The 21,326-nt window shown below is 38.5% G+C and overlaps 2 protein-coding genes across 3 annotated transcripts in view; both read right to left on the bottom strand.

Moving 5' to 3' along the window:
• gmds (GDP-mannose 4,6-dehydratase) overlaps positions 1–8,357 on the bottom strand; it is a 44,401-nt gene extending 36,044 nt beyond the window's left edge. Inside the window, exons 1-5 of one of the 2 annotated variants that reach the window (XM_026998903.2) lie at positions 8,116–8,357; positions 4,411–4,455; positions 4,099–4,186; positions 3,409–3,429; positions 2,594–2,703 (exon numbers count right to left, since the gene is read on the bottom strand). In XM_026998903.2, coding sequence (XP_026854704.2) covers positions 2,594–2,703; positions 3,409–3,429; positions 4,099–4,186; positions 4,411–4,455; positions 8,116–8,196 — 345 coding nt within the window. In that variant the 5' untranslated portion in view covers positions 8,197–8,357. The remainder of the gene's footprint in view (positions 1–2,593; positions 2,704–3,408; positions 3,430–4,098; positions 4,187–4,410; positions 4,456–8,115) is intronic. The other variant, XM_026998904.2, reaches the window with a different exon arrangement.
• A 3,699-nt stretch (positions 8,358–12,056) lies between these two features.
• mylk4b (myosin light chain kinase family, member 4b) lies at positions 12,057–18,716 on the bottom strand. The gene is made up of 14 exons (XM_026999055.2): positions 18,456–18,716; positions 17,487–17,574; positions 16,814–17,156; positions 16,475–16,650; positions 16,281–16,386; positions 15,204–15,297; positions 14,826–14,935; positions 13,603–13,744; positions 13,426–13,496; positions 13,214–13,342; positions 12,745–12,897; positions 12,486–12,564; positions 12,308–12,356; positions 12,057–12,122 (listed from the first exon to the last, which is right to left on the bottom strand). The coding sequence occupies exons 1-13, from the start codon at positions 18,714–18,716 to the stop codon at positions 12,312–12,314; spliced, it is 1,797 nt and encodes a 598-aa protein (XP_026854856.2). The 3' UTR covers positions 12,057–12,122; positions 12,308–12,311.
• Positions 18,717–21,326: the final 2,610 nt, after the last annotated feature.

Below are 21,326 nucleotides of genomic sequence, written 5' to 3'. Positions count from 1 at the left end.
ATGGATTTAAATGCACACTAGTCTATGGCCACCGTCACTCTGCACCATGGTCACTCTGAGAGTGCATCTGGCCTTTTTGCTCATGTCATCATCCGAATGAGCTAATTTCACTGCGAGTTTACAAAAACCCAAAGAGATAGCAGGAATTGCAGTAAAGGTAAGCAAGCACAATAGTGAAATAAAAACCCCTATATGCTAATACACTTCTTTAAATGGTGAAAAAGGTGTCTCATGCTGTGTGTGTTTGTGGCTGTGAACATGCAAAGTTTCCATTATCACACACAGTAGCACTCTGCTGACCCCTATGTGTGACAAAAGGAAACCATCTGTGTGTGTGTGACCCACTCACCAAATCACAAAGTAAACTACAATCACTAGTAAGCTAGTCATGAGAGCATTGCAGAGAGATGTGATTAGCTTTAAGGATGACATTTGGCTGGTAATTTGAGTTTTATGTGGTCCCATTTGACACACTGTGGCATCATTTCCACCGTGATTAGCATTTTGGCTGCTACAGCAATATTCAGAAGCCATTTCTTCTTATAATTTTACTTACTTATTTTACTTGTCTGTTGTTTTTGGTTTTTTGTTTATAAAAAGGTTTATTAAAACACTATTATGCAAAACAGCACCACCTATCTGAGAGGGTGCTGGTTCATTCTGAAGTGTGCATCTTCCAGCACACTGCCTTGCTTCTGGCTTACTCAGACTGGACTGCTCTGCTTCTCAGGCTCTCTGCACGGCTGGCTTACTCAGGGCTATCAGTCCCAAAAGTAAAATATGCTGGATTTGTTTGCTCAGCTTCCAAACCACAAAATAATTCCCACATTTGTAGTAGAAGTGTTAGCAGCTCCATTTAAAAGCCATGTCAGAACATCTTAACATCTAGCAACTAGGCCTGTCCTGGCTATGGGATTTGACTATGTTCTGGTGGACAACATATTGACAAGTGAACAACAATACAAACACACTGACAATAGAACTGATGCATTTATCATCACAACAGGCTATAGACTAGGTACCAACAGCACATTAAAAAATAACAATAATAACAACATTCATTCACATTTAAGTGAATCTGTTACCAAGCGTCATTCTCTTGCGGTTCCATCTTCCCTGAATTATTCAAGACAGAACTCATTCACCTCATTCAGTTCAGCTCTACCAGAACCACTCTTCATGGGGAGGTGCATTTTAGACTAGTCACCTGTCAAGTCACACCGCCCACCTTATTCACATAGAAATGAGGCAGCCAAAGGCAGATAAATGATTAATTTTGTACAAAGCAGAGTCATTGACTTTGTTACTGGTCATCACATACTTGTCATATCATACTGAACTTTAAATTGACACAGAACAAAAGCAGGGATTCAATTATAGTATTTTAGTTACATTCTTGTAATTCTGTTCATACATCACTTACAGAACAAAATGTGTCATGTTTTTTGGGGAAACATCAATGCAAAACTTTTGATCAATTATCAACAAGAATTAACTTTTCAGGTGCTCCTGTTACTGAGAGCACTTATACAGAAATGCTTTCTTCTTTACAGTTATACAAGTGTGTAATAATAGGTTAATCATAGTGGTTTCATAGTGAAGAGCTGCCAGTTGAAAATAAACTGCTGCCTGATATTTAACTGTAGGGAAAAAGGGGCAGTCTGTGCATATTCATAATCCTGTTGTATACCTCATACTTGCCATGGTGATTTTGTATCTGTCTGGCAGTAATAACATTATTGGTATATATTTGCATGTATTTCTACCTAAAGCCTGGTAGAATGTAAAAGACACGTGCTTAAATTGCTGTGTAACAGTGTGAAAACATTGTAAATTAGATCAGTGCCCAGTAGTTCATCGTTCCATCAGTGACCTAAATCACTAGGGTATTGTTCTTTTACTGAACTTGCCTTGTTCAAATTGAAAACAGGCACCCCACTTTCATAATATGCTGTTCAAATCCTGGTGGGGAACATTTAATAGGAACGTTCCATTGGATGATATTTTAGTTTTCCTCCAGCCAATGAGAAGACGGAAGTACTGGTGCAAGATTAGGGACCACATGGGTTTATTTGGGAAACATTTCAATGGTAACTACCTTTACCCTCTCTCTTTGCGCTGCTCACCCGTCTTCCTCAGAATTTCACCCTGCTCTCCATCACTCAATAGTCGTATTTAATGAGCGCTCCTAAAAGCACCCACTCATTGTCTTTCTTTCTCACGAATACACAAAACAATGTCAGTTTATCTGATGGCCGACCTACTGACTAATATCCTTCCGACTGCTTCCCAGATGACTACATTAGGAGCGAGAGCGAGCAATAAAGGAGAGAAGGAAAAAAAAAAAAAGACCCACAGCATAAGTGGTTGGCTCAGTTTTTTCCTATTACTGGACTTTACTGGCTCATCTCACACACCCAGACGCAAATCAGAGTCATTAAAAAGCGATTTGCGCGCGTGCGTCCTACTCGCGGCAGTTTAACAGGCAGTGAACAAAGAGGATCTGTATATCACACCCACATACACAAACAATGAAAAAAAAGATCTTTTTGAAAACTGAGCTGCAGGATGCCTGGCAGGATGTGGACTTTACCTTAACGTGGCTCTGGGCCCCCAGGTTGTAGATTTCTGTGGGCTTTACTTCACTGATAATTTTTACCAGGCAAGTGCTGTCCGTTAGGTCTCCATAATGCAACTTCATGTCTGAAACAAACATATGTAGGTGCACGCACGCACACACGCACACACACACACATACACACACATGTGCAAACACGGACAGTGCTCACAATGAAAACTAACTGATGATACATGTTTAAGCATCTTAACTCTAGTTAACTTTTAAATGGAAAGATAATGAATCATGAAAAAGGACACATGGTAGGAAGAAGGGTAAATGGTAGAGGAAGAACTTCTCAACATAAGTCACGGTGCGTTGTATTCATAAAAGCCTACAGCCAGACAAAGTGGACTTTAGATAAATGTTGGCTTGTTTATGAGCTATGACACTATAACCAAATTTATAACTTGTGCTCTCGCTTTCACAGACACATGCACAAACATATACACGTACACACCCATAGATTCACCCACCTCCACCATAGCTTCTCTATCTAAATGAAAAGGCAGAAACTACGCAAGCAAAACAGTGGGTTTCATTTATGCATAAGAAAGCTCTACGATAAGGAGGTGGTAACTATTTCACTGATTAGCAGAAAAACGCCACCAGCCCATTGGCATAACAGAGAGGCATTATCTCTGGTTTTTATGTAATACTCTAACAAATTTTCCTTTGGTGAATTATAATATTATCATAAAAACCAGAGAAAAAAGATCACACAATTTCCTCTAATTTAAAAAGGTCTTAGAATATGTTTATTACTCAAATAATTTAAACAAATAACTTACAAGCTGATGAATGATCACTTCCTGTTAATATGTAGGATTAGTTAGTATTCATTTAATTAAGAAAGTGGAACTAATGTGTAGTAATACATACTTGTGGTATATAAACAAAAGAGCAGTTACATTAAATAGAATTCCACTTTTTTATATACTTTTTGGCCCTTAATTACTTTTAGCTGGAGATTTACTGATATGTCCTATAGTTCTACTGCAATGTTTAAATATAAGATGAATAAACTCTTTATATGGCAACTTCTGAAATACTCACCTTGCTTTTACTCCCCCTGGTCATTTTATTAGGTACGGTTTCAAAATGTAAGATAACACACAGTTGCCCATCTATCGGCATGAACAGTTTATATACCCTTCGATCTCATTATCACTGGTTAGTTTCCAGCTGCAATATCACTACTGACAGGATATTATTTGGATTATACACTATTCTCAACACAGCAGTGATACTTGTGTGGTAGTGGCATGGTGGTGGGTATCCTGGTATAAGCAATCCATGCAAAAACATTTGGGCTTCTGACCAATGTCAAAGTGATTGTCGTTAACGACTCATGTGGAATTCTCCATAAGGGTTGCTTACAAACACAGATGCAAAAAAACCCAAACCCTTTTCAAAATGAATAAACTGCTTGAATGTTCTGCATTTGTGTATATTTTGAAGTGGGTATGGGTATCACTCACTTCCTTCTGTGTGTGTCTGAGGGTTGTGGTAAAGGTGCTCGATTCGGCCAGTGTTAAAGGAGCTAGACCTGCGGAGAATACCATGAACCTACTCATGCACGCGCGCACACACACACACACACACACACACACACACACACACACACACACACACACACACACACACACACACACACAAATTAGTTTATTTATAAACTTTCATTAGCCGCAAGCATGTATAGAATATGCATTGAGCAAGAAGGTCAGGGTGTGTATGTGTCCATCAAGAGCTGCTGAGGGTGTGAATGCACAATGTGTCTTAATGTCTCCTACCTCATAGCCTTTCTCCAGCAGAAACTCAGCCAAGTAGGAGCCATCCTGCAACCACAGACAGAGCACTGCATGGATTTGTCTTACACACATTTACACATGCTTTGTGGCACCAGTGATCTAACTTGAACCCTTTCAGCATAGTGACTAAAACCAGACTAACAGAATCTCAGATAGCAAGTGAGTGGGAATCTAAAGGATTCCAGGCTGAAACTCCAAACATATGTTCCCATCTGTGAGTATACCACTAACATATTACAAAGTTCATCTATGAGTTAGTTAAAAAAACAATAACTGTATAATCTGTTGAAAGAGAGGGAGAGAGGCAGAACCTGAATGGTGATTCTGTGGGTGTTTGGGCATTGTGTTTTGAGTATGCATCATATGGAACACAGAACATTACATCAATAAGGTAAAAAATTCCCCCCTCTTCCTCACGCTCTCTGTCTTTCTCTCCCTCTCGTTCATTCCCTCTTTTTCCTTCTTAGACTTCCCAACCGCACATTCTAGAACTCTGGAACATTCCGCTCTGGCCATGGCATTCCGCCCCCCCGCTTCCTGCTGGGGTGATATAGGCAGGGCCCCAAAGACCTCTGGGAAAAATGAGAGAGGATCTCCAGCATTTCAAAGTGTGTGCGCGCTCCTCATGTGGCTGCAAGACAAAAGGTGTGTCCAAATATACGTGTGTCCATATATATGTTTATTCAATGTATTTCATTGAGTGTTAAGAATGAAGTGCTCCTCGTACTGTCCACTTTACTCCCAGTCTCTAATTCTCTATTTTCTCTATTACTCTATTTCATTATAGCATTCTTAATTGTGTGTGTGTGAACATATGATGGCCAGTGCTAAACTACTGTGTGGACCCATAATCCCCTCTGATAAATTGAGCTTATCAGCATGCTGTGACTGTTGGGAAACGTGGTCTGTTTCCCCAAGATTACACTCTCAGACAGGAAATCCAGAAAGACACAGCATTCCAATCACAGCACAGCCCCCCCCCCCCAAACACCCCCCCCTCTCCAATTCGCATCTCTTTCTTTTACTTTATCCCCATTTACTCCACATTTATAGGACTCAGTAGGTTACTCCCTCCCTTCCTTGTTCTTGCATCCCTGAGGCCTTACTCATGATAAGAAGAATGTGTGTGTGTGTGTGGGTGTGTGTGTGGGTGAGAAATACTCACGATGTATGGCTTCCCCAAAACTTATACCTATAAAAGGTTTATGCTAACTTATTTGGAAAACCCTCTAACTGTAAATTATGTCTGTCATGTAGGACACGTCATCATAAACATCATTTTATTCATCCTTTCTTCAAACCCTTTAAACTTTTAAACAGTGTAAAACTTTGTAAAGCCCTGCCCAAAAGGCCCAAATCTTACAGGCCAGACACACAGAGAGATTACCAACCAAACAGAGATAGCAATAGTGGGCTGAGGGAGTAGAGGTAGACTGCTGAGAAAACCTGAGTGGCACAGAAAGAATGAAAACAAATCATACAAGACAACCTGAGCCAGCAATCTAAGTGTGAAGGTTTGTAACTATGAATTTCTAGAAGCAATGCCTGCACAGCAATTTATACAGATTCTACACTTTTCATTATTTATTTGCAGAAAATGCATTGCATTCAAAGGCACACAATATCTGATATAAATATATTGTGTTAAAGGTCCAAAAATGTCCAAATGACCAAAGGGCTCTGTTCAATATTTTATCTATTAAATAAATATGCAGTGTAAGATCGCCCTCTGCTGCTTCATAGGTAAATTGCACATAACTGCAGCTTTCCTTGATATCATACACCTGGAGAATACTTAGAAAATAACATTTTATGATGGAATAGTGTATAGAACAATCGCATGACATTAATAAAGTCAGTATTAATAACACATTGATCTTAGTACCAAGTAACTATGGGGTTTTTACTTGATTACATGTTACATTAAATTCTTGTTAAAAGAAACTTAGATTACATTTACTCAGATGTAAGACAGCTTGCTTCAGCAACTGCATGGACTTATCACGCCTACCTATGTCTGGAAGACACTTCAAAAATAAAATTTTTCCTGTATGATTCATAATAAATGATTATCATTATTAGACAATGTCAAAATATAAGAAAACTGCCTAATTTTAATTCAAATCTGATTTCTTTTTGGTGAATACAAAACACAAAGTATGATTTACTAACTGATTTACTACATATACTTTATTAATTAAAATTTAAAATCTGTGGCCAGAGATCAATAAGAACAGGATTAGACTCTTCCAATTGAGCATGAAGGTTTTTGCTTTTGTGCATCGTTGCCCAACATACCTACCAACTGAGCAACGCACATCGTTAAATGCTCACAGGGGCGGGTCATACGTTTAACCCCTCCCACGTGAGATGGGCATACACTCAATGTGGTGCTACCAGGAGCACAAAAAGGAGCTCTGGCTCCCATATCTGGTGATACTACTCTGACAGCTGACAGAGAATTAAACTAAGAACCAACTATGAATATTCCTAACTGGCAGTTAAGAGAAATTTGAAATCGAGCACATTCCAAGTTAAACATTCTGATGACAGAGCTACCTCTAAGATTCAGTGATTCTCAGGCATGTGTCATGCAGGGTATAACTTGATGGAGGATGCAAAACTATGGAAAAGACAGTGTATAAGAAGATGTAATAAGTCAATAAGTTATACGCTTAAGCTTATGTGTGTGTTAGTTTAAAATAACATTTCCTGATGTCTGCTGTTTGCTCTGTGGTAATAGATGATGTATTAAAGGCTTAATAAATATAAAATACCCTATCCAGGTTAGTGTCCTTACATACAATCAGGGAGGGGCTGAGCCTAAATTAGACCATATTCACTACATCTTATTCTCAAACCTCTGCTTTTATTGGAGAATAATGTAAGCCTAAAATTTGAAAACTGTAACACTTCGATGTTACACTTTGGTTTATGAAATCAAACGACAACAAAAGGCACGACATTCCAATACAAAGCTTTGCTGTTTAATATATGGTATAAATTACAGGCATTCCACCCATGAAAAGCTAGACTTAGCCAATTCTCTATTGTACAAGAGCAAGTGAATAGCCACTGGATTCACTTACATGCCGTTATTATTCACCTTATTAGACAATGAGGACAGGTCAGGAAACCAGATGGAGATAAAACAGGTTTACTTTAGACTATACATCCGGAGGGGCGAGTTGAAAACCAGATATACAGGAACAAACTAGTATGCAGGGACCGATATACAGATATATGAAAACCAGATATACAAGGACAAACTGCATGACAACAAAACTCTGACGTACAACCTGCTGCTATAAACTGCTATAAACCTAGCTAGGTTAGCTCGCTATGCTATGCTATCTGGCTAATTCGTTATCTTGCGTTCGTGTTGATTCCTTATTTTGATATCCGGTTCACCGGTCCTTTAAGAAATATTCACCAAGACACAGCAAGGCACCACGGTCAGAGAACAGGACCACACCGAAACGAGCCGAGCCTAGTTTCTCCGTTGTAACCTTGCGCATCCATTCATGACCGACACATTTGAAATCACAAACGCATGAAAATGTACAATACTTTTGTTAACGACCACACTACATTTACCCTAAACCTCCTGCTCATTTTCTTAGTTTTGTTTCCGCAGACTCCGTAGTCTTGTTGATTTGGCAGGACCGGAGCCTAGCGTAACGTTACCTGCCCGGTGATCCCCGTGATAATAGCGACTCTTCTTGGCTTCTCTTGTTTGCAGTTCGTCATTCCTGTGCAATGAGCCATTGTATATCGTAGTTTGGTCTGTTGTAGTGTGAGCTTTCGGTTGTATTGGTCTAAATTAATCAGTCAGCTACCGAGCGTTTCTCCAGGAACTATCAGCAGACGCAACGTAGACACACGCGAAACTCCAGATGTGCAAGTGACATATCAGGAACCACCTGCGAGCATCCAATCAGCGAAAAGTCCGCCATCCGCCAGAAGAGGAAGAGGAAGATTAGTTTTACTTCACCTCTTCCAAATTACACAGCGCCTACTATAGGTTATAAATATAGAAAGAAGAGAATGGAAATTGTAATATATAGATACATAGATCACTTTTATAATCCCAGGGGAAAACTGACATATTGCAGTAGCTCAAGGTAAAAACAAAATACAAAAAATAACAACAACAAACAAAGAAACGAAGTATATCTATCTATCTATCTATCTATCTATCTATCTATCTATCTATCTATCTATCTATCTATCTATCTATCTATCTATCTATCTATCTATCTATCTATAGTGTATATATATATATATATATATATATATATATATATATATATATATATATATATATATATATATATATATATATATATATATATATATGTGTGTGTATGTGTGTGTGTGTGTGTGTGTGTGTGTGTGTGTGTGTTCAATGTATAAAAATAAGAAATGTAAAATAACTAAGTTACAAAAATATAGTATGTATGTCTTGTGCAAAGTGTAAGAATGGTAAGGTATACAATCATTCCGATCATTCACTGTTTACAGTCTAACAGGTAAAGTGACAGTGCAATACAAACATTCAGTTAGGTGTGCAGTGAATGCAAAAGAAAATAACAAAAGAGTGGATAATAATAATAATAATAATAATAATAATAATAATAATAATAATAATAATAATAATAATAATAAGTATGGTTCTAGTACTCAATACCACTCAGTAGCGTCTCGGCATAAAAAGAAGAATTGTACAGTGTGATCACAGTTGGTACGAATGATCTCCTGTACCACTCCTTACTCAACCATTTCACTGCGAGTTATACTGTGCATGACTATGTATATGACAAATAAACCAAACTTGAAACTTGAAGCTACAGTGGAGCTGAATGAGTCTGTGACTAAAAGTGCTCCGCTGTCTAGCCAGTAGATTATGGAGGGGGTGTAAAGTATTATCCAGGATAGCCGTGAGTTTGTTAACTGTACTCCTTTTAACCTTTTAACCTCAAAACAGTCCAGAGAGCAGCCCAGGACTGAGCCAGCCTTCCTGATCAGTTTGTTGAGCTTGTTTGTGTCTCCTCCTCTGTTGCTACTTCACAAACACACAGCTGCAAAGAAGACAGCACTCACGACAACAGACTGGTAGAACATTGTCAGCATCTTGCTGCACACATTAAAGGAACTGAGCTTCCTCAAAAAATAAAGTCTACTCATCCCCTTCCTATACACAGTTTTTGAGTTGCCCTTCCAGTCCAGTTTATTGTCGAGGTTGACACCAAGGTATTTGTACGTTACCACCTGCTCAACATCCTGATCCTTGATGGTAATAGGACTGGTTGTTGTCCTCCTCCTCCTGAAATCCATCACCATTTCCTTGGTCTTATCTCACACTACTCTACAAAACTGTTAACCACATTTCTGTATTCTCTCTCCTGACCATCCTTGATACATCCAACCACTGCAGACTCATCAGAAAACTTCTGAAGATGGTATAGGTCAGACCTGTACTGGAAGTCAGTAGTATACAGGGTGAATGGGAAAGGTGAGAGTACAGTTGCCTGTGGTGTTCCATTGTTACTGACCAAGACTTCAGATCGGCTTGCTCCCAGCTGCATTCTCTCCATCTTCTCCCCAAATCTGAGAGATTGGATGGTGTTGAATGCATTTGAAAAATAAATGCGCCTGTGCGTGTGCCTTCTGCAGTAGGTAGATAACAGCATCATCCATGCCTACCTGCTGCTGGTAATGAATAAAATCTGGTAGCAGTTCTAGGTACATGAGGCTCTACATCTCGTGGATGTTAAAATCTGGTAGCAGTTCTAGGTACATAAGGCTCTACGTCTGGTGGATGTTAAAATTATGGGGAGTAAAATTTGGGAGTGGCATGTTAAGTCAGAGTCTGTACAGAGTACAGTTGTTATCTTAGCCTTGGCTTATTGTGTCTGAAACAGGAATATCAAGCACACAATAGGTTGTAGCTGAGTGGATGTTTGAAGAAAATAGGAGTTAGGCAAAAAGTAATATGACATTGTTGATGGTAATGCAGAGAAAGAGGATGGCATGAGGTTTATTTTTAACAGAAACATTAGACTCTTTATTTTCTTAATTACATTTACATTAATCTGCATCATTATTACACAAACCAAACAGAAGAAAGTGTTTTACAATATAGACCGTAATCTGAAAAATAAATCAAATTACATAAATCAACATTTGAAAAAAAACGTGTTTCATGGTTCATAATGTTGCGTGCATTCAGTAGACACCATCCATCTCAAATAAGTATGTGCATTTTCAGCCACAAACAATTTTTCACCTGATTTAGACTACCTTTCACAATCCTTAAAGGCCATATGTCAAAAAAGGCCATAGGTCAAGGTTTTTTGCCCATAATTATACATTATATACATTATACACAATACTGTTTGAACTTTGCTTTTCCAGTACATTTTAGATATAAAACAAAAAGAATGAATAGCTCTAACTAACAATAATAGGTAGTTATTTATTAATGGGCTTCCTTCATTGAAGGCGAGTTGAATACTCAGCAGACAGTAAGTGTGAAATCAGATTTACCTTGAGGACCTCAAAGAAGCACCCTGGTCTCACATAGTTATCATAACTCAAGGACAGCTGCATCTGAGGATGTTTCACCACAGGTTCGGCTCCAAGTCCAATCTATTGCACCTAGCTGTACATGTTCACATGTTCCCTAAAAACTGAATAGACAGATCGATGTGTGTTATTCTTGGATCTGTACAGTGAATATGGAAGCCACATTTTGAAGCAGAATAGACTGTCTCAAATCAGCAGCCCCATGGAGACATCTACAGCAATGGATGTCAACCCCAAGAAGGGCTGAGTCAGAGCAAAACTGAAGCCAAGCATGCCAGAAATAAGAACTACTGGTCTATGCATTTAGTAAGAACAGATTATTTAAAATATGTGTATATTTGATGTCACATGTACAATTTGTGGTGAATAGAAATAAGATGGCAAAAATTCCTAGTGTATAGTTACATCAATCCTTATATCTTGCATCAATAACAAACTTGACGTGGATGATGGATGTGTGACATGGACTAATCATCAACACATTAGGGAGCCAGTTACACTATACTTTATTATGTAATTCTTATTCATTTGTTCTCAGAGTAATGCAGAAGGTCTTTAGTATTATTTTGGCAATGAAAATATATTCAAGTGTTAAATACAGTACAACATTGTGTTCATTTTTGAAAGCTGTATACTGACATAGGAATACTAATATATTCAACATGTTACATGCACTTGTGAATGTCAAACAAACAAAATAAATAGTATATTCAGTATAACAATATATAAGACTTAATTAATAAATGTTGGTTAATGTACTATAGTAGAGCTGTGTGCGTGGTCTTTGGAGCAACCAGATGACTGTAAAGCCACTTCCCGATCAGGCAGCACCAGAATTACTGGAATTTCTATCATCAGATAGAGGTCAGGATGTAACATCAAGTAATCTAATACAGCATGGAGTTTGTGGGCTGGTGTGTTTAGCTAGCAAATAGACATAAGGCATGTGATGTTAGTTCTACTTCATGTGGTAGTTCCACTGTAACCTGCTCAATATAGCAAATGTCTAATAATTACACACTTTGGTGTATAGCAGCTGTGTGGACATTCAGGTATAGCATCATTGGTCCAGTTTGCCATCATGCCTCCAGGTAGGCAAAATGTATCTGGTGTACAAAACAGGAATTCAAGCATTGAAAGGGTGGGAGAAGTGTAGCTCAACACCAAATACTTAAGCACTGCAATGAATAAGTGTGTGAGTGTGCGTGTGTGAATTTGTGTGTGTGTATGTGTGTGCGCGTGTGTGTCTGTGTCTAAGTACATTGTAGGAAGTCAAAGGGTAGTATGTTACCTGTTTAGCTCTCTGGCGGAGGAGCATGTCTGGAGTGGCACTTATTCTTCTGTGGCCAAACAAATAAATTAACATTAACACAAATGCATATTAAAAGAAACAAGAGAAAAAGAGAGAAAGAGAAAGAAGAAGATGGGGAAAGAGAGGGGATGGCCAGAGGTAGAGAGATATCACTTACTTTCTGATGTAGACGGTAGTGAAGTGAAGGGTTTGACAGCCAGGGATGTTTCAGTGACTGAGACGCACTCATTCTCCAGCTACAGAACAAAAGGTATTCACCTGAAATGAGCTATCATGCTTTCAAATGAACAATAATGTGCACGCGCACAGACACATACATACACAGGCACGCACGCACGCACGCACGCATACACACATGCATGCACACACACACACACACACACACACACACACACACACACACACACACACAGTACCTCTTGCTCTTAACAAGTAGGCGTTGGATGAAGTCTTTGGCCTCATCAGAGATGTCAGAAAACTCTGCTCCCTCAAAGGTCCACTGACATGCCAGTATGTTATTCAGTGTCTCGTTATCATCATCTCCCAGGAAAGGGGAGAGACCACTTAGTCTGTAAACATGTTCAACATAAGCATGATTTGTCTAAACCTATTCTATTTGACGGTAAACCTGATTTAGTCATCACACCAAAGTGTGGTGTTGGTGTTTGTACATTTTTTGAACTCTATAATAAAAATAATACAGGAAGTTGGTGTGTGTGTGTGTGTGTGTGTGTGTGTGTGTGTGTGTGTGTGTGTGTGTGTGTGTGTGTGTGTTATCTTCCAAATATTCCACTTAGGAAAAATTATGAAAGTATTCCATTTACCTAATTTTATAACAAATTTAGGCACTACAGGTAAATCTGAAGACTAAACACTGGAACTCACAGCATGTAGGTAATGACTCCTAAGCTCCACATGTCTGTTGGGAAGGAAACAAATTCATAGTTGATCACCTCAGGAGCCAGGAATTCAGGTGTGCCAAAGTTCACTCTTAGCTTCTCTCTGGGTTTATATCTGAAAAAAAATGAGTGTGAGTATAAGTGAAGAGAGAAAGAGAATGAGAGTGAAAGCAAGAACATCTTCACCAACATACTAACCTTCTTGCCAGTCCAAAGTCAATGATCTTGATTTTATTCGTTTCTCGACTCACACAAAGTATATTTTCTGGCTGAAAAAAAGCGAGGGTCCTTATTCATTAGAAGCACCATTTGCCATCTTCTGTGCTCATTTGCATATGGCTGGTGTGTGGCTGCTGGGTAATGAGACTGTGTTACCTTCAGGTCCAGGTGCAGTATATACATCTTGTGCATATACTCAAGACCTTCAGTGATCTGCCTAATGAACAGCACTGTGTCCAACTCAGTCAGCTTGTAGTTCTCGTCAATGATGCGATCAAACAGTTCCCCTCCCTCAACACTGAGATCATTACACACACACACACACACACACACACACACACACACACACACAAAGGCAAAGCAAGACAGGTGTATTTATATAGCAAAACACAAGGAAATTAAAAGTATTTTACAAATTAAAGAAATGACAGAAACATAAAAAACAGTTGATTAAAACAGAAACAAAAAGGCTTCTTAAAAATGTTGAATGCTGTGATAAAATCTAAAAGTGCTTCAATTAAATATTAGTTCAGGCATGTGTACACTTATACAACCAGGTTACTGAATTTATTCCCATAATATGTTTCTGATTGTTTTTCACTTTAATTTCTAGGTATATTTCACAGCAGAAGAAAAAGGTCTGACGTGATTTATGTTGATTTAATTTTTTTTATATCACAAAAACCTATCATTTTAACAGCAGTGTGTAGACTTTTTATATTCACAGTTTTTTTTAAATCTATGTTTATACAGAGGTGTAAATATACGAAGGAGATTCCAGGAAGTAACTGTAGGGTATTTTAGTAAAAGGTGTGGATATAGTCAAAATTGCAGTGACGTACGCGAGGTTTTTAGAGAGACAGGATTTTTCAGATGTTTTGGTCCTTCATCAGCTGGGAAAGCAAAGTGATTCTCTTTTAAATATGTGCCAGTTTGTGGCACGTTTGTGGTTCTGCGGAAGCTGGTTCTATCTAAAAGCTGCAGAGAAGCTAAGTGCTCCACCTCTATGCTTAGTGTTGACCTTAGGCATGGTTAACTTAATGATCGAAGAGACCAGCTCAGATTATATTGCTTGAACAGGTCAGATAAATACATTAGCTCAAAACTATTTAGCAATTTCTTGGTGAGTAATAGTACATTGACGTTAGTTCTGTAGAATGCTTCAGGGATCATTACACTAATTGACCCTGCTAGAAATAAATGTATGGAAGACTTTCTTGGGTCTTGTTTTAAGAAGAAGTCTCTTCTAATAATATATAAAATATTTTTATATATTTGAGATGAAGATTTAATAATTGCTTTGACATGACTAAAACTAAGCAAATCATGAATGTGTGCACATATGAGGTTATGAGTGTGTGGGAGTGTGTTTTACTTACTACTCCATAATGAGAGTAATATCATAGCGAGACTCATAAGCTGCGTAGAGCTGGATCAGGTTAGCATGGTTCAGCTGGTTCATAACCTCAATCTCACTCCTTACCACCTCCTGAAAAAGCAAATCAGATGCAAACATATGCTGTTGGCGAGGAATTGTATATTGGGTACAAATGAAATGTATACGGATATAAACTATTCTGCAATAAGACTTCATTAAAGAGGTTACTTTATGTGTTAAACATATTAAACTTCTTTCTGTGTTGTTCTTGTGTTCTGCTTCTTTTACTTTGAGACCAACTGGGATCTGTGTATTATGCAGTACCATCAGGGACATATCTTTTAACCAAAAAAATCTTGTAAATCTGTAAATGATTTACCTTCTCTTTCTGACTCCTAACCTTGATGATCTTAGCTGCCAACGTGAGCCCCGAAGACCTCTCCACACACTTATGCACCATTCCAAAGCGCCCACTAGCAAAACAAAATCACCAAACCAGTCAAAAATGACTATAAAGCTTCTATTTATACCTACTTGTAATTTTTATTACATATATAGCATATACTATATGTAAATATGGCAGTATAAGAATGATCAATTCACAATAATTATATACTTTTGAGGGGCCTCAATTTACATTAGTCACATTTGCTATCTATTCAGTTCAACTTCTGCATTTCCGTTCTTTATTGAATGTCCTACTTCCTATAAATTCTAGCAGGCACCATGTTGTGATAGACTAGAATTAAACACATTAATGCTCTGTGTGGGAGGGACGTATTCAGAAAACTCCACCCAACCTTTCAAGATTTACTTTCATTGCAGTAAAAATGTAATGTCTGACACAAGAGACCACACAATTTGGAAAAAAAAGATCTCTCTCTCTCTCTCTCTCTCTCTCTCTCTCTCTCTCTCTCTCTCTCTCATATCTTTCATCATCTTCCTTCCTCTCTTCTCACTGTTACACACAGTGTAACAGCTCTCTACCATTTGCACCAGTATATCATTGTGTACCTGCTTGCTGTGAACAGACAAACATTTAAATGAACAAAATAAGTCAAATCAATACCTTGTGAAAAATGAACACAGAATTTATGGCTACAGTGTTAACACTGGCAAGATAAAACATGCTAGTATTTTATATCATGAGAGATGGGAAATTCAAAAGAACTACCCATGGAGAATGAGCAACAAATGAACACCTATAAATGTTTTGACACCGAACAACCGTGCTGGGTACATACTCAATTTTTTAAAGAATTTAGTTAAGGTTCATATCCTGTACACTTTGAATGTGCAGCACCAGTTAAAATTAATGCCTCATTAACTTTAAAACTGAGCACTCATCACTGGGTGTTTACCATAAATAGTTGTTTACTTGTTTTTGTATATCCATCCACCCACCCACTCATTTATCTGTGTAACCATCCATCTCATCTTTCTGGCTGTTGCTCACCCTCCAAGCACTTCTTCTCTGTTGATGGTGTAGTAAGCAGCTATGCGGTGTGTTTTTGGGGTTATCACGCGGTGCTCAAATGGTGCTGGAGGAGGAAGTGAGCAATCTGGAGGACAAAACGAAGAGCTTCTCCATAAATCGTAATTTAATTTAATTCAAAACCGTAAGCCAAGGTTAATGTACCAATACCCTACCGATGATATATTCTTCAGCCATTGGCTTGCCTTCTTTCCTCCCCTCCTCTTCTTCTAGTTCTGGTTTCCCTTCTTCCTCACTCTCCTCCGCTTCCTCTGGCCTGCCCTCCACTTGGCTTGTGAGGTTGTCTTTCTGTAGATTTTCACCTATGACTTGCCTTACAGTACCATCAGAGCTACATACATGCATGCAGAAGAAGACACACAGAAGAAACTATATATTTTCTAATGAAAGTGGACACGCTGTATGATGAATAAAATTAATTAAAGACTAACATGTTTCAGTGATTTGGCCATTGCTGATTCTGATCTTGTTGAATGAAAGAGAGGCTGCAGTACCTTTCCTGGCAGCATGTGCAGCTTCCAGTAATTTTGCATGGTGGGAGGAACAGAGGAAGCACGTCTGGCAAACTTGAGTCCTCTTCTTTCCCTGTCACCTCCTTCTCTTCATGCTTGTTAATCTCCCTCCACTCTGTTCCTCCCTCTACCAATTCGGAGGCAGCAAGAACATCTGCGTCTTTCACTCTCTCCTCTTTTTCCTCCGCTGCCTGCAGCTCTTCTTTCCGTCTTTCCTGTAGTTTTTCTTCATGTTGGAAAAAGGCCAGAAGCTCACTGGTAGGCTCACTGTTACCTTGGGCAAGCTGAGTGTTCTGCTGGTGGAGCTTCTCAGCCTGGGGTGGATCTGAATAACCATACAGATAAATTTTATATATTTTTGAGGAGTATCTGGAGATCAATCTCAAGGACATTTTTACCATACTATGTGTGACTAATGGTGTAAGACTTGTTAAGACACTGCTTTGAACCTTCACATTTTCACAACACAATAATGTTCATGACTACCAGGTGCATAAGCTTGGAAAGAAGCTCCACTGGTTTCAAATGCTCTAAGAGATGCAACAGCTGCAGTCCAAATGCTTCGCAACAACATACCAATCGCCACAGATATGCGGTGGACAAACTCACAGTGCGTCAGCTGAACTGGGATGGCGTCACTGTGTGATTACATTACCTGCTTCATCTGGAAGTTGACATTTCTTCTGAGATTTGAGCCCCTCCAAGCAAACATTTGGCTTCTCTGCACCATGCTTCCCTTTCAGCTGGACAGAAATGAAGAGAAAGGAAGTCAAACCTTGTCATTTTGCCATCATGGATTCAAATATTAATTTAGATATTTCAAAAGATTTATGTATATTTCTGTTGGGCCACTGAACATCCTTTGTAACATCCCAACCATCATAATTTGATAAAGTACGCATTCATTTCCTGCCCATAAATTATAAATGACATGATACTTGACTCTACCATCCAACTGACATTCTCTTGAAGACAATAAAAGAATAAACCATAACATAGCAACTCAAAAGTTTAGTTTAGGTGTATTTTTCAATCATCCAAACACAAGGACACAAGTTGGTTGAAAAGGCAACTGCAAAAAATCCTCCAAAGAAAAAGATAGGCAGCAGACACTGTTGCAAAAACACACAAACACACATGCACTCACAAACACACACAAGAACACACAAACACACATGCACTCACAAACACACACAAGAACACACAAACACACATGCACTCACAAACACACACAAGAACACACAAACACACATGCACTCACAAACACACACAAGAACACACAAACACACACATGCACTCACAAAAATGCAACATATATTCGCAGACACAACACAGTTATATACAAAAAACATACAACACACACACGCATACACAAAGCCTATAATTTACCATATTATCTTGTCAAAGTCATTTTAATTTTATAACAGCTTCTGGACAGTTAATCTGCTCCAAGTCAGATGTTTCTCCAGATGTTGCCGAGATTACTTTCATCATGAAGCACAAAATGCCTCATGATGAAAGTCCTGTCTTGTAAGTATCCAATGTGGTTATAAAAATGTATTCATCTGTTTAACCACATCTGTCTATCCATCAGTTCATCTTTACCTCCATGTGGGGGACCTACCCTCTCATCAATGCACATAGCTGGGCTTTTGAAGGGCCCATGTGTTTGGAAGTGTTTAAGCTCTGCAGAAAAGGAGCTGCCAGCCTGCTGCTCAGTCTGCTCCAGAGTGGTGCTCTCCATGGCAACGCACATTCTGCTCAGCAGCCGCTCTATGTCTTCCCAGCTGGTGCACGTGATCGCATCCAGCTGGCTCAAGGCCACCTCCTGCAGGGTAAGGAGTCGGTCCATCTGGGCTCTCAGTGTGTTAATGTGGCTCTCCATCAGGGAGACAGTAAGGAAGAGGAAGCCCAGTCAGGGGCTGAAAGAGGAGAAGCTGAGGAGTTGGGGTCAAGGGTTTGCCCACTGCAGTCAGCGATGGCTTTCGAGTGCCCACTTTGTCAAGAGTACTGCCATTGCTTGAATGCTTCAGAGGATGAAGAGGCTTTGGGTCATAAAGACATCACGAGACCAGAACTCCAGTGTTACAGAAAAAAAAAAAAACCCAGATTCACTCACAGAAGACCTCACTCTCCTTGGAAACTCAAGAAATACCTGCCTTTAAGAGTGCTGGAGTGCATAGTAACCTGTCTTAAACAGGAATGTGTTTCCTGCTTCTCTGGAGCTCTACCTCAGTCTACTGCTTCATCACTGTTCCTTTTCCCTCTCTTCTGTCTGCTCTGAGCACACAGAACAGGCCTTTATACTGTGGCCTATGGGCCTGTGCTGATTGGTCAGAGTGGTAACAGTTGTCGGAATACTCTGGCACTGGGAGTGAAGGGACACTTTGACATGATCCCACTGTGAAGCCCTGAGGCAGGTGTTAAGATATCGCAACTAGAGCTGTGCTTGGTTAAAAAAAAAAAAAAAAAAAAAAAAAAAAAAAACAGTGACAAAAGATTTGATGCAGAAGAGTTGAAGAGGGGATATTTTATACTGAAACACACACACACACACACACACAGACACACACACACACACACACACATGTAAACACATTAGCCTTTAAATGTCTGTTTAGCTAAAGAGTTTTGGCTGATACATGACTAACTTGCAATAATACAAAACATGCTTTGTGATTATGACATGTTAGACGGGTGTATGTTCAGGATGTCCTTCTCATTCCTAACAGGAAGCATTTCATGCTGTTAATCATAGTGACAGTGGAAGAAAGGTGTGTGACAGGTGGGAGCAAGTGTGTGGGAAAACTGAATAAACAGGATAGAAGAAAAATGGGAGTGGTATTTAACCCTTGGCTCACAGTCAAAGAGGATGTTTATATGCTTATATGGAAACCAGTACTTTGGTGGAATATGTTTATACTAATGATGGAATATGTTTATACTTACATTTTACTTTAAATTAAGAAGAAGGGCTTCATATTATTAGACCTACAGATTATTATCCTGATATAATGTTCTGGTGTTTGGGATTTTGTGGGGAATTCTGCTGCCAGCAAAATATTGATATGTATAATATATTGATATGTATAATGATATGTATAATAATGTGATAATTGTACAGTTTTCTAGGGTAAATAGATAAAGTTCAGTCCATGTTAGATACTGTCAACCCTTCTGGTCACACCTCAGTGTAACAGTGTCTGATAACATACCACAGCAGCACAATGATCTTATAATAGCCTGGATCTCATGAATTAGGGCCAGAATGTGACTGGTCGGGTCATTAAAAGGCCCCAGGTGACTGGCGGATGCTTGTCTCTGAGTGGACGGAGTGTGCCTGGGGGATCTGTGACTTGCCTAGAATGTGAACTTGATAATGTGCTGAGCTCCCCTGTTCCCCTGTGACAACAGGAACTTATTAAAAGGCAGTAAGTACTTGTGTTGTTTTGTTTTGTGTGCTTGAGTATATAGATGTTTGCATGGTGTATGTTTGTGATTAAATTTGGAATTACAGCTGTCAAGACATTCAAGGAGATGCTTTTGAATTGAAGATTACATTACTGGATAAATCAGAAGATATGAAGTAGGTGTCTACCATATGCTGTTTATAGAAATAGATAGAAGGGTTTTTTTCCATGACAGACCTCAGAGGAGTTAATATTGAAAAGGGTGAAATAACATTTCATTAATTGTTACATAAACAATTTTCTTCTTAATTTAAGTTATTAGTTCTATTTTTTTCATACTTGTAATACAAAAAGAATACTTACTAAACTCGATGAATTTAAAACCTCCCTTCAGTTTGAAAACCAAATCCTGGTCAGCTTTTGGTTGTTTATTGTCCAACTCATCCAGAATCAATTCATCTGTTAAAACATAGACTGCTGGAGTTGTAAAAACGTACTGGACTAAAAACATGAAGCATCATATATACTATCTGGTAGCCTTCATAAAATTGACAGACCTCTGATAAGTGTCTTAATTGGAAGTTAAAAACAATATTAAACAACTAACGCTAAGCCTAACTTTGGTCATAAAGTGCTGGGTAACATTTGTACTTTTGTTATGGAAAAAAAGAATAAGAGCTTACTATGCAAAACTGTTTATAATGTGGATACAGTACTAATGAACCGAGTCTTTAAGCTTTGGTATCTTTGCACTTACGGAAACACTCTAACCTGTATACAAAAATATACCATATATAATACATGTGATTACATGAATCAATGTATTAATTTAGAAACTACAACAAAAGTTTTTTTTGTTGCACTTAAACTTGTTTCCCACTAGAGGGCAGCAAGAACTAAAATAACTTTTTAACCACTTCACAAATGCAGTTTATCACGGAAAACAAAGAACGTGTATATATATGTATGTAAAAGAACTAAGCACTTGGAAAAATTTGGTAAAATAGCATCAGCTTTTTCGTACTAACAGTAAAATAATATTCTTGGACCAACGTTATATTAATATTTTTGCAGTAATGTTAACA

The sequence above is a fragment of the Electrophorus electricus genome, chromosome 3 (assembly GCF_013358815.1).
Source record: "Electrophorus electricus isolate fEleEle1 chromosome 3, fEleEle1.pri, whole genome shotgun sequence".
Lineage (NCBI taxonomy): Eukaryota > Metazoa > Chordata > Actinopteri > Gymnotiformes > Gymnotidae > Electrophorus > Electrophorus electricus.
This window is presented reverse-complemented; position numbering and strand designations above follow the sequence as displayed.